The 14,170-nt window shown below is 41.1% G+C and overlaps 1 protein-coding gene across 2 annotated transcripts; it reads right to left on the reverse strand.

The window, feature by feature from the left end:
• Positions 1–9,247: 9,247 nt before the first annotated feature.
• smtla (somatolactin alpha) lies at positions 9,248–12,172 on the reverse strand. Of its 2 annotated transcripts, none has more exons than XM_011482841.3 (5): positions 12,038–12,172; positions 11,699–11,889; positions 10,714–10,827; positions 9,598–9,777; positions 9,248–9,493 (listed from the first exon to the last, which is right to left on the reverse strand). In XM_011482841.3, exons 1-5 carry the CDS (start codon positions 12,048–12,050, stop codon positions 9,296–9,298), a joined length of 696 nt encoding a protein of 231 aa, XP_011481143.1. In that variant the 5' UTR covers positions 12,051–12,172; the 3' UTR covers positions 9,248–9,295.
• Positions 12,173–14,170: the final 1,998 nt, after the last annotated feature.

The following is a 14,170-nucleotide window of genomic DNA, read 5'->3' on the forward strand; positions in this document are numbered from 1 at the left end:
GGCCTCTCGTTGGTTGACTTCTGCCTCTTCCCTGTACTTTGCCAACCGTTCTCTCATCTCCAGGACAAACTGGATCACACCCCTTTCTGAGGTCTTTGTGGATTTGGCCTCCCAGCTCTTCTTGAGGAGATCCAGTGGGCCTTGGACATCCCAGCCATAGAGGAGTTCGAATGGTGAGAAGCCTGTTGAAGCTTGTGGGACTTCCCTATAAGCAAACAACAGGAATGGTAGCCAACGATCCCAGTCCTTCCCTGTGTCACTCACGAACTTCTGCAGCATCCTCTTCAGGGTCTGGTTGAAACGTTCCACCAAGCCATTGGTCTGTGGGTGGTACGGTGTCGCCTTGATGGCAGTGATGCCAAGCTGCTGTTGGAACAGTTTCATCAACCGAGAGGTGAAGTTGGTTCCTTGGTCTGTCAGAATTTCATCCGGTATTCCTACTCTGGAGAAAAACTGAATTAACGCTCTCATGACTGCAGGAGCTGTAATGGTGCGCAGGGGGAAAGCTTCTGGGAACCGTGTAGCATAATCACAGACCACCAGGATGTATTCGTGACCGCTACTGCTCTTAGGTAAAGGTCCAACAATGTCCATGGCTATTCTCCTGAATGGAGTAGAAATTATAGGAAGTGGGTGTAGTAATGCTCTGTCAGACTTGTGTGTTATTGCAGTTTTCTGGCAGGTAGGACATGTTGCACAGTACGTCTGAATGTCAGTGTACATTGATGGCCAGAAAAAACGTGAACTAACCCGCAGATAGGTTTTGTGACGACCCAGGTGACCCGCCCATGGGAGTGTGTGCGCTAATTGGATGACGAGTGGCCTGCAGGTGGTTGGAAGAACTAACCGTAGGTGTTCACCTTCAGCTGCATACAGAACATCATCAGCAACAATAAACCGCACATTCCCCAAACATTTGTCACTCTCTGTTGTCACCTTGGCAAACAATGGTTTTAAAGTTTGGTCTTCTTTCTGCAAAGCCGAAATGTCAGCTGGTATGTCAAATGTTTCTGCTGTTGTTGTGATCTCAGGATCCAGCAACTTAAGTTTTTTCTCAAACCGTCTTTGACGACGGGATTTTCTGGGCATTTCTTTGCCTCCATCAAAGAAATCGTCATCCAAACGTGGAAGACTTTGCATTCCCGCTTTAGCCTGAGCTCTAGTTAGCACAGGTGCTGAGACAGTAACAGCTAGCTCATCATTAGCTTTAGCTGTTTTAGTAGCCTCATTTAATAAGTCCCCCAATATAGGTAAATCACACCCCAAAATTAAATCAACAGGTAGGTTCTCTACCACCCCGACAGTCAAAAGATAGGATTGTTCATTTATGGTCACTGTTACATCCGCTTTTGGGTACAAATGTTGGTCGCCATGAACACACACAACACTTGTTTGCCTGCTATAATCAAGTCCACCAAAAGGGATTAAACTCTGTTTGACCAGAGAAAAAAAACTGCCCGTGTCCAACATAGCAGTAACCTGCTGTCCGTTCACAGTCACCTGTTTAAGTGCCTGGAAAGTGTCTTTGTCCATGTGCACAGGCCCTGCTCCTGTGACAGTCTCTGGCCTGGGTGCGTAGCAAGCACCTGTGAATTTAGTCTTGCGGATTGGACATACGGAGGCTTTGTGACCAATCTGCTGGCAATAGAAACACACAAGGTCCTTACCCGCCGCTCGCTGGTTAGGTGCTGGGTTGGTACCTTGCGTTGCCTGATGGAAGTCTCTCCGTGCAGGTCTCAGTGGAGCGGTTTGAATGGGAAGACGCTGATCCCCACCCGACGGCCGTGCAGACGCTCCTCGTCGAGCGTTGAGATACTGCAGCGCAAGCCGGGCAGCGGTGAGGCCATCCTCCGGGTCGTGCTCCTTCACCCACGTCCTCACGTCAGCTGGAAGCACACGCAGCAGCTGCTCCAGGATGACGATCTCCCCGATCTGCTCCTTGCTGTGTTGCTCTGGGCGGATCCAGCGACGGTAGAGGCCCTTCAGGCGGTGGTATGTCTCAGTCGGATTCTCCCCAGATGGCACCACAGTAGACCGGAACTGCTGACGGTAAGTCTCTGGCGAGATGTCAAATTTTACCAGGAGTGCGTCTTTCAGGTCCTTGTAGATGTGGGCTTGCTGCTCGTCCATTGCTGTGTAGGCCTCCAACGCCTTTCCGGACAGCAGTGGCACCAGGCGACATGCCCACTCAGTCTCTGGCCATCTCCACGTCCTGGCAATCCGTTCAAAACGTAGCAGGTAATTTTCAATGTCCTCACCTGTCTGATATGGAGGGACCTTTGGCTCCATGTAAGGTCTCCAATCAGGTGGCTGTAAACTGACTCTGCTCTGTGGTTGATCTGACCAGCTGGAGTCCTCCTGTGCCACTGGATGCCGTCGACGGGACGTTGCAGCTGGTGTTGGCAGATCCAACCTTGGGCTACTCACTGCGGCTGAGCTTGGTCCAGCGGCTTTGGGACTGATGTTGCGCCGCCGACCAGAATGGTGCTCTGCCCTGGAAAAAGAGGCTTCCAAACCTTGGAGGGCAGCGATGAATCTGTCCTCCCGCTGCTGCTGTCCACGGAGGAAGTCTCCCATCATAGCCGCCAAGTCACCTTCTGGGCCTTTGGTCAGGCCTGGAGAACCACCAGAGGCACCAGGATCTACCACCTCCTCCTCAGAGGATGAATTGGACAACAGAGGGACTGCATCCGATGTTGGTTCCATCTCCTCCTTCTGGGAACGCAGACCTCTGTGTCTCACCTTTTTGCGGCCAGCCATCTGCTTATCCCACTTCTGACACCAACTGTCGTGGGTCCCACCAGGGAATGATTGGGCAGAGGCGCCAAGGTGAAAGTATTCTTGACTTTAATGCAAGAACAGAGCACACCAATTGCTCCACAAAGGTTAACCAACATAGACTTCTCCAATCCAACACTCCAAATTCTCCTCTCAGACTCTCCAACTTCTCCACTCAGACTCCCACACTGACAGCTGTATCTGGTTCTCTTTTAAGTGGTAAGCCCCTCCTCCTGGGCGTTGCTCTCCATCAGTCCAAAGAGAAAATAGGGACAAGTGTTTACATTGTTCAAGAACATAAACATACAGGAATAAACAGTTTCATTCAACTAAACATTCTGTGTCGTGTACAGAAAAATAACAATAATCATCAATAAAAATAAATACAAACAGTGACCGATGCGTCACATGACCCAGGGTGTCCATGACCACTTCCGGGTTACCCGGTTACTTCTGGGTAAACAAACCAACGTTAATGTTGGCGTCGTGTGTGCTTCGTGTTAATGTATGCATGGGGATGGTGAGTCGGCAACCTAGTGTGCACCCAGGGCTACCTGCAGAGGGATAGGGACGGAATGAAAAGGGTAAGCTGATGTAAATGACGTGTTACCGGGTCCGAGCGTGCGCGTCTATGCGCACGTGTGTATGTGTGCGAGCGTGTGTGCATGCGTGTGCGCCTGCAGCGGCAGCTGACGGTTCTACACCGTCACAAGCATACAGCTATATCCCATAAATATCTTCTTTTTTTACAAGAAAATGTCCCATTCCGATTATCTTTTGATTTATTTCAAAAGCGTTCCCCTTGGTCTTTTAACATAACATGCTGTTTTTAGTCAAAATCAATAAACCTGTATTGTTTTCGGCCAGCTGAGTGGAACTGTTGGCGCAGGATAAGACTGCCCTTATTTCTCACTATCCTTCTGTTGACATACTCTCCTGCTAGCTTACAACCCCTACATAACGCTATAGGTGCAACAAAAATGGTGAGCAATATTGGAGCTGTCCAGCCGTACAGTTTTGAGCCAGATACCAGTTCAAAAGAGAAAAACAAAGGCGTAAAGGCCCGTACACACCGGGACGAATTTCGCCCGCGATATTCGCCGATGTTTAACGCCTCGTGACTAAAGAAAGGACACCGATGTGAGTGTGCACACCGACGCGAAAAATGCCACGCGTCAAAGCGTCACTTTTTAAAAAACACCTCGGGTTCGTTTTTTTGGTTTGACGGGCCGCATCAAAAACTATCCGACCAATGAGAATGGCGCTTTTGCACACGTGTCTGCAGCTTCTGAAGTTACAGTAAAACACAACTTGGGGGTGCAAAAAACACAAAACTGCCTTGCTGAACACACATACCAACGAAGAAGATAGACGCCATGTAGCGTCTACACTGCCGCGAAGAAATAATGACGGACATTCTAAAATATCCCCGAACCAAGCACCAGTTGGAGCTACTGGTGCTTGAAATATTCATGTTTTCTTTGTATGATTCTGACAAGCGCGTAAATACTTGCTCTCTTCTTCTGAGTGAAAAGCGACTTTAAGAAGCGTAAAGTTGCGCAGCGCCACCTTGTGTACAGGAGTATTTCTGTTTACATTAAGCGCCATCTAATGTCAGGGAATGAAATTGCATGTTCGCTCGGCTCATCGTAAGCGAAAATCGCCTGGGTGTGAACACAAAAAACGTGGCGAAAAACGCTGGCGAATAACGCCTGGCGAATATTCGTCCCGGTGTGTATGGGCCTTAAATGGATCTATTTGTCTGCAGGTGATTGCATCTGAATGTGGATGCAGGGAGCCGTTTGTAGGTTCTATGTCACAACTACAACCTTTTTTGAACCGCATTTGTCTTTCGCTGCTGGTTCCCAATGATTTTAATAGAAAATACTCAGAAATGCAATTTCAAGCTTAATGTTTTTTCACGTCCTCCATCACGAGAAAAATGCCACAAGAGGATTTTAAAAACACTAAAAACAGGATTTTCATTGGAGTGGCTCTTTAACATGCAATATGAGCTGTTGGTGCCATTGCAGCACAATATCCTTCTTTCATGTTGGAAAAGGTAAAGATCACATTTATCCTTTTTACTACCTTGTCTATCCTCATCAGGTATTTCCTGAAGGAGTCAATTGGTGAGAAAAGATCGAATGCCTTGCCTCAATTGTTTTTTTCACGAGCTGGTCTTCAGATTGACTCTGCGTGAGTTGAAAGGTTTTCTCCTTGTTTGTATGTCCAAATGTTTTTGTTTTAGCAACATTGAAAAACGGGTTTAGAAGATGAATGAGTGAACATTGAAAAAATGAAGCCAGAGGAGGAGCAAACAGATCTGCTATTATGTTTCTATTTAGTACTTACATTTTAATCAGACTGTTCAGAGGATATGCAAAATACTGACAGTGGAGCTAAAGTTAAATACCCAGTTCAATGACAATCATGTTTCTGGTGTTTTTAATTTGTTCCTGTAGTATTTTCTCATGATGGAGGACATATGTACAAAGACAAATTAAGCTCAACATTGCTTTTTTGAGTATTTCTTTATTAAAATCATAAATTGGGATCAGATGAAAAATGTCGTTATTGTTGCTACGTACAAACTACAACCTTTGTGTAAACAAAGGGATGATGGGAAATGGGCGCAGGCTCACCAGCATACAGTCCCGCCCACAACTCATAGGTGATTTTTTTAATGAATTCCTGACACTCTGCAGAAACTATATCCTAGACAACGACACAGATTCTTTGATGTTGCCAAAAAATGGAATACTCATAATTAAAAGACCACTGGGAACGCTAGATCAGAAGATGATCAGAGTGGAACTTTAAAGTGATGGGATTTTCAGAATGAAAGAGCACAAAGTTTGAGGTTTCAGCTCTCTGCAGGCTCTCGCTTTTAGCGCTAAAAGCTAAGCAGCAGTGGGAGATTCATCCAGGCCTGTGGAGGCTCGAGGACGTCATACTTGGAGTTTTGATTTCGTCTGCAGCCAGCATTCACTCTTAGCCTACAGCTGGTGTCTCTGCCTTCCAGCAAGTCATTTTCTCTGTGCTTCCCATTTCTCTGTGCGTCACACCGCTCAGAGCTGTGCTCAAGCCTTACTTATTTCGCTTGCCTGTTATTTTTACCTGTATTGCCGACATCTTTTGCATAATTAACCAGTTGCCACGAGCAAAGGGGTAAAATTAAATAACAACCTTGCATCCATTTTTTTCTTCCACTCTTCTCATTGTCTTTACATTTCCTGCCCCTTTCCTGTCCCTCTCCCCTGTTTGACTGTCTCCTCTGCTCCACTTTGCATCCCAGCAGTCTACATTTCCTTTCCTCAGGTTATAATAGTTAGACTGTGAAATCACCCTGGCTTCACAGCCCCCTCCCTTATCCCTGTGTCTTCTTTCCTCTTCCCTAAAATCTTCTTCTCCCTCCTCTGATCCCCAGCCTCCTCTTCTTATTTCCGATGTCTTTAATATTTATGGCCCCAGAGCTTAAGTAGCAGTTGAAGTGCAAGGCACCCTACCCATGATTACTTGGGTGTAACCAGCGACCAAACAAGGTGATGTTTGCACTGCAAGGCTACATTTGCACAATTTTCGTTCTGCACAGCAAAATATGTGCAGTAGGTTGAAGTTATTAGATCCCAGCAAGGTGATGCTGACATCCACCAGATGTCCCCAAACCACATTCTGTCTCTGGATCCCCTGTTTGCATATAACACCACCTCTCTGCCATCCCTTACTCACTGTGTAAAATTAAAAAGAGGGAGAGGCAGGGATCAGAGGAGGCCCCGAATTACTGAAAAAGTAAAAAGGGGAAAATTATGGTTCCAATCACTCATTAATATCAGGTTGGAGCCTGGGAATTCTGGACTTCCCGGTAATTATCATTATTAGTTTTTCTGCAGCCCATCTTCAAATGTTTTCATAAAGTGATGCCTGAATGTTGTATATTTACTGTACTTTTTGTTTCCATCTAGACAAACGGAAAAATGGTACTGGAAATGATCAGACTTATGGCTGCTGAAGAGGTATCTATTGGAGATTTTTGCAGACTATTAGGACTCAGATGACCTTTGGCAGAGATCACCACTGCCCTCTTGTGTTTTCCGGCTTTTTAACATTAGTTCACAACTTTTGAATTGACGTGGTTGTACTCGAATAAATGTGTTCAGTTAACCCACTAATAAACACCACAATATAAAAAAGACTTAAAGTCACAAATAAAAGTGTTTTACAGATTAGTTATACATTAATAAAAAGCTTTTTTTATTTCCAGCATCTATATTAAAGATGTAAAAGTAATAGACACAGGTCAAATTTACTTGTGTATTTTCTCATCAAACGCAAGATTAATCACATTTTGCTGAACCAAAGGCTGCTTTTTGTCATAAAAAAAGGCTTGGCTGAGTTTAGAAAAAAAGTATCCTTTTTCTTTCCCTTTTTGCAAGAGGCAAGGTATACGTGCATGTTGGTTTGTCAAAGGCTTTGATATTCTGAAGTAACTTGAAAAGTTGGAAAGATCATCTATAAAAACACAAGCGCAGAGTTGTTCTGCTAATAAAAAAATCGTTAAGGTAGAAATAAATAAAGGAAATGTCCTAAAGCTACACTTTACACTCTTCTGATCACAACCTTTTTGAGCTGATACTCTAAATTGTCATTCTGATAAGCACAATGATAAGAACCATGGATAATTATGCAATTTTAAGGTTCTTAGAAGTTTGAACGAGAAAAGTTTTGTTTTAAAAGGTAACATTTGCTTTTGATCATAGCCACACCAATTTGTCTGTTGAAAAGGTTTGTTATTATAGTAGTCATGAAAGCCTGTCATCATCTGACCATTTTCAGAGCACGCTGAATTCCTTTAGGTTTCACAGGGAAAGTGCTGGAGTCTATCTCTACTAGTGTTGGACGAAAGCGGGTTACAGCCTAAACGGGTTGCCAGTTTGTTGCAGGACCACACACTCACATCCACAATAGGGGCAATTTAGAGAAACCAATTTACCTATGAAACAGGTATTTGGACTGTGGGAGGAGGTCAAAATTCCCAGAGGAAACCAACACATACACAAGGAGAGCATGTAAACTCCATACAGAAAGGTCCCAGCCAGAATTAAAATCAGGGCCTTCTTCTGTGAGGCAAGAGAACTAACAACTGCGTATCTGTGCAACCCATTAGCCTATTATTTGTTCAAAGAAGTGCTGTACTTATTATTGTAATTGCACTGGTTACATTAAAAGGGGGAATTGTTCATTTTGCATAACAAAAATTAGCAAAAGCCTTTCTGCTCCAAAATAAGATTTAAAATGGAATCTTTGGAATTTTGAATAATTGCAAAGAAAATGAATGTTGTTGTTCACCTTTTGGCATATCCCTTCAGGTGTCGCCACAGGGAATCTGCTTTTACTGATTCACACAGAGTTTCACGCCAGATGCCCTTCCTGACACAACCCTGTATTTTATCAGGGCTGGGGACCGGCACAGGGGAGCCCAGACTTAGGCAGTAGCGTAAAGGGTCTTGCCTAAGCACCCACATAGGATAAAGCTCATTGCGTCCCATATTAATTGTCATCTTTCTTCAAAATTCTTGTAATAATGCATATATTTTTAGAATTGAACCCCAAGAAGAATGGCCTTTGCATAAAGACTAATGGGGATCCTTGAATAAACAAATAAGCAAACATGGATCTGGAATAAATCGACAGTTATTAAATATTCTATTAGTCAATAAGAGGATAAAACATGAACATTCAGTGTTTTTCTGGTCTGCAGACTCCTGAGAAAGTGCCTTAAGTTGTTCTTCAGTAGACAGAGAGTTATCCACTTTTCTATTTACTGTGTTTCAAGCAAACTTTAGGATTATAATAACCTATTTTCATTCACATTTTGAATATGGATCATCTCAGCACCTTGAGTTTTTTTATGTTTATGTTAATTTAGGCACAATTAGACACAGTGGAAAGCTTATGTCCTGGGTTTCTTTTCTGCTCATTTAGTCCCTCTTTAACCTTATTCCACTGCTCGTTTCTTTTGTTTAGCGGTGTTCTTTTCCTGAGACTTCCCTTGTTAGAGTATTACATTTTCCCCATGCAGACTGAATACCAACTCTATTTAACTCTCATTTAATACTCGAGGGACCATGAGGATAATCAAAACACTGCAAAAGCCAGCAAAGAATACAAACTCCCGCTACGAACAAAAGAAATGGAAATCAATGGCAGGGAATGCAAATTCTCTGACAGCTCAGTGCACAAATAATCTTGTGGGAGTTTTCCATCTCTTGGCTCTGCCAGGTTAAAATAACAACTAAGCAAAAATAAATATAATAAAAATCTAGAATGTAGTAAGTCAAAGAGGGGGCATGCTAAGTTTTGTATGAAGGAGTTCCAAAACAATCAATAAGGAATGTACTGCATTACCAGCAAGCTTAAAGTGCTCAAGGCATGGTCATATGTTTAAGAACACTAGCAACCTCACAAATTCTTTGAAAGCCAAGAAATTTATTATTCAAAAGCTGCAGTTTATGTTTTATGCACAGTTGTATTTGTCAGTTTGACGGCATTTCAGGAGCTTTAGGAAAGTCTCCATCTTATGGGCGTCTTTCTTCAAGCAGGTGAGTAAGGTATAATCCCTCATTACATATTCCAGCATCTCCAGCTGGACGTCATACTGGAAGGCACCTTGTTCGGAGTATGTCGTGGTCATTGCTCCTTCATCCAACATCTGCTGAAAAACAGGAAATATTCTCCATATAAAGAAAAACCTGTGCTTCATGAATGCAACAGACAGGATTTGTCAAAATCAAATAAAATAAAAGAGATGTGACCCACCTTCTTGATGAGCACCACCACGCCTTGCTCCAGACTGATCAGTTTCTCAGACACCCACTTGGTCTTGTTCAGCAGCATGTCAGGAGCATGGTCGTAGCGATCCAGCGTCATTTGGAGGTAAACCAAAGGTTCGATCCAAGACTGGACCAGCATCAGCACAGAATGCAGCAGCCATTTATCCTGCAAAAAAACATGTGATGACATGAAAATAAAAGCACTGATCACAGACTTTTTTTGAAAAATTTAATTTTGTTTAAAAAAAAAAAATGAGATACATAAAAAAAACATTCTGACAATATATCACAACATTTATTTTTTTCAAAGCTTGAAAATCAGGTTTAAATCCAAGAAAATATGTTTTTTTGCAACTTTGAAGACCCCAGAGAGAGTCTTCAGTCAGCTTTTTAGAAAAGGTAAAGATAAATTGAAATTTGCATTCATACTGGTTAACCCTTTCATGCCGTATGTCACTAAGTTGCAACATACTAATAATCCAAGATTTCACTTCATTTAGCACCTTGAAAAAAAAAAAAAAACGTTTAAGGGACATTTATTTATATTATTGGAAATAAAATCAGGCATGAAGGGGTCATTATTGATATCACTAATACATGTCACTTGTAAAAATGTTTCCACCATGACAAAGGTGGATAAAGGTGGACAGATTTCATAGAATCCATGGACACCAGTGAAGATCACAAATAATTGAAGAAAAAAGGTTCAGAGCATTGTCTAGTGGGTCTAGATGACCCAACTCCCAACATTAAAGTCCCTAGGATAGCACAAGGGTTACACTGTTTTTAAATAAGAGATATCAAGAAACTGCTAAATTTCCTAAAGTTCCCTCTAAATTTCTACTTTTTGATACTTTTTCTGAGGAGGCTATTCTGATTGGAGATCAGACAAAAAAATATCTGCAGCACAAATTAATTATGGACAGGATAGGACAAAAATAAGGCTAGGCCTGAACCTCAAACATGCATCAAACAAACAACAATGTAAAACCAATGAACTCCCTTACACACATTTTGTAATACCGTTTTTCCAGCACTGTTTAGTGCAGAATCCTGGCTAGGGACACCTTGTAACAAGTGGACAAAAACAAACGCCACTTACAGATAGCTGTTGGATTTCACTTTTGGAGCTGGGGATGGGTAATGCTTTGGTGATGCAGGCGTAACCACCCTGGTTACTCTGGAGCCTCAAAGGCAGTGGGATGAACATCTCTTCCTGTAGTAAAATGCCCAGTTACAAGAAAAGCAAGATATAAAAAAATCACATTTTTCTAGGCTATCAACAGACATTAACGTTGTTCATTGCTCATTTGTATTTACAAAATGTGTTCTTTTTGCCAGAATAATATTATCCATGGTATCATGGTGCAGCAATATTACAGAGTGAAATTTGAATTATTTAGACAGACAAAGCAGCAAAGCAGCAAACAAAAGCTTGACAATTCTCAGTGAAAACCCATGATTACTTCTGTTCTGAATGACTATTGTAAAACACGCCGCAATAAAAGTTGTTTATTCACTCTGGATGCGTAATGAAATCAGATTTATATTGGACTGCTGTAGGGCTTGTTTTTGGAAGAAAATGTTTTAGCATAAGACAAAAATTCTGAGGCCCAGACCAAGCATCTTAAGTGAAGCAAATGTGCTTCTAGCCGTGCATTGTGTTAGGTCAGAAAAAATCTAAAAGTAAAAAGAAAATATTTTACTACTAACTTTTCATTGTAAGTAGAACTTTTATAAGAAAAATGAAACAAGAGTTGCATTTTTACCTAGTAAAGCATTTAAAGAAGATGATTGTTTTTCAGTAAATGGCCCCAAAATAAAGGATTAATGTACAGTTCTGGGCATTCAGTATGTTCTCTCTCAAAACAAAAGTATTCATTGCAGACATTTGAATTTGATTACTGTTATTAAAAGGAACACAGTAAAACCAAAGTATTTAAATATAAATAAAAACAGAAATTGATTATTTTATGGAAAATATAGTTTGCAGTATTAAAAATATAGTATTAAAACTTTATAAAGAACTACTGCTCAGTAAATGAAATAAGTAGTACGCTGTTTTCAGTACTTCTCCAGATACTTACAAACAAGGAGCATGATTCCTCTGAAACACGGTAGATGAGCTCAGCATGATGGATGACTCGGTCGAGAAGTTTTTCCTGGGAGATGGAGGGACAGCGTGCGAGACTAGCCTGATCATCTCTGCACTCTAGCGGGACACTTACAGTGAAAAGATGGGGCCACAGCAACAAAGCCCATAGACCCTGCTGCAGGACTGAAGAAGCACATGTTAAAATAAATACAAATAAATTCCTAATTAAATCCCAACACGATCATTTCTCACAGTTTATCAAATTAGTTAATTCAAACAACTGCTACTGTTGTGTAATCTAAGAAACGTTATTTTTTTCACTGAAGATTACCTTTTGTGTGCATTCTGTCAATATTCTTCAGGTTATTCTGGCTGATCTGTATGACGGACAACTTTATAAAGGCTGACTATCCATAAATAAAGTCAAGAAGTCATTTCAGTCTTACGTAGTTTCCTGTAAAACGATGCTGATCTTTCAAACCAACACGTTTCTTTTCTCATACATAAAGTTAGAGGCTTTAGCTGCAAACAGGCATACTTCTCCCGAAAATGCTGTAGTGACACACAGCTACTATGCTTTTTCTTCTTATCAAACATCTGACAATATTTAATAAAATGATGAGACAATAAAAGCTAAATTAACAAAGGGAAATATTGATTTGATCAAAAAAGGGAATTTTCCACTGAAGCAAATTTAAGTTGGCACGAAAAATATTTACATTTAAGAAATGGCTCAAATAAGTATACAGTATGATAGTAATTGTATCCCTTTCAAAGACAATCACATAAAACATTATGCATACTGTAAAACATCAAAATTTGGATTGACAGAATGAATTGATTTAATTGGGGGAAAAAAGAGTAAATAGAATGGGATTATAACAGTGGTTAAGAAACAAAATAAAATGAGAAAGCCATAGGGACTTGTTAATTTTCTTTCTTTTTTTACAGAAAACTTTTGTTTCCTCTTTTCAAAATGATGATAGCAAATACATGTTAACATTGTTTAAACTATGTCACTTTTCCAAGCACTGGTTGTGACATCCAAAAGGAAACACTGGGAAACACCAAGAAACACAAAAACCCTTTTTTTGTTTTTTTGTAGCGCTTTCAAACAAAAAGGGGATCAGGGGTCCTTACCTTTCAGCAGCTGATGAGTGTTGTATTACTGAGCTCTAACGTCAGAGATGGTTATGTTTTAATAAAGGTGGCACTTCAGCTGACCCTTGAACAAAGGTCAGACTACTTCATATGAATGGCTGCTTCCTTCTTGTCATCTGGGGAAGCTCACCTCTCCTGAAAGACACAAATTTGGTTTTCTCTTTGGTTTTTGTCCTAAATTGACAGAATCAGTTTGGGTAGTTATCTTGTTCCCCTTCAGATTTCAAGCTATTTTTAGTTGAGGCTGACAATTATGTGTAACACTCCACCTTTTTTTTTTTTTTAATTAGACAACTATATAATTAATTGGATAGACATAGACTTATTGTGTCAAGAAAAAATGATATGAAAATCTATGGAGTGATATTTCTGCCACTACTTTGCACACAAAACTTCTTAAGTTGCAAATGAAAATATTAAATATTTGCCTTTCAATTATTTTTTATTTTGCTTTCAATTTTATTTTTTGGATTCAAAAACTTTTTTTGCATTTGCAATTTTTGCATGCGTTGTGTCAAATATCGCTTTTTTCCTATCTTTGATTTTGCTGATTACTCTGAGCTCAACTTAGCGTGATAAAACTGCCAGAGCCCAAAACATTTTGGATGCATTGTGTGTCATCTCACCTTTTTCTTATCTTTGATTTTGCTGAGTTAAGTGTCAGTTTAACGTGACAAAGCTGCCATCTAACAGCTGCCTTTCTCTTCCAAACATGCTGAGTTGCATCCAAAGAACATCATACCCACTGTAAAGCATGAGGGTGGAAACATCAGGATTTGGGGCTGTTTTTTAGCAAAGGGACCAGGACGGCTGATCAGTGTAAAGGAAAGAATGAATGGGGCCGTGTATGATCAGATTCTGAGTGAAAACCTCCTTCCATCAGCAAGGGCATTGAAGATGAAACATGGCTGGGTCTTCCAGCATGACAACGATCCCAAACACACCGCCTGGGTAACGAAGGAGTTGCTTTGTGAGAAGAATTTCAAGGTCCTGGAATGGCCTATTCAGGCTCCAGATCTCAACCCCATAAATATTTGGGGGGGGGGGTTGAAAGTCCATGTTGCCCAGCAACAGCCCCAAAAGATCTCTGCTCTAGAGGAGATCTGCATGGAGGAATGGGCCAAAACAACAAAACAAAAGAAAACAAAAGAAAAGAAAAACAACAGCAACAGTTTGTGAAAAGGCGTACTGAAAATGTTTGACTGCTGTCATTGTCAACAATAGGTATATAACAAAGTACAGAGCTGAACTTTTGTTATTGACCAAATGCTTATTTTCCACCATGATTTACAAATAAAGTCTT

The sequence above is a fragment of the Oryzias latipes genome, chromosome 13 (assembly GCF_053564925.1).
Source record: "Oryzias latipes strain Hd-rR chromosome 13, Olatipes_Hd-rR_3.1".
In the NCBI taxonomy this organism is placed as follows: domain Eukaryota; kingdom Metazoa; phylum Chordata; class Actinopteri; order Beloniformes; family Adrianichthyidae; genus Oryzias; species Oryzias latipes.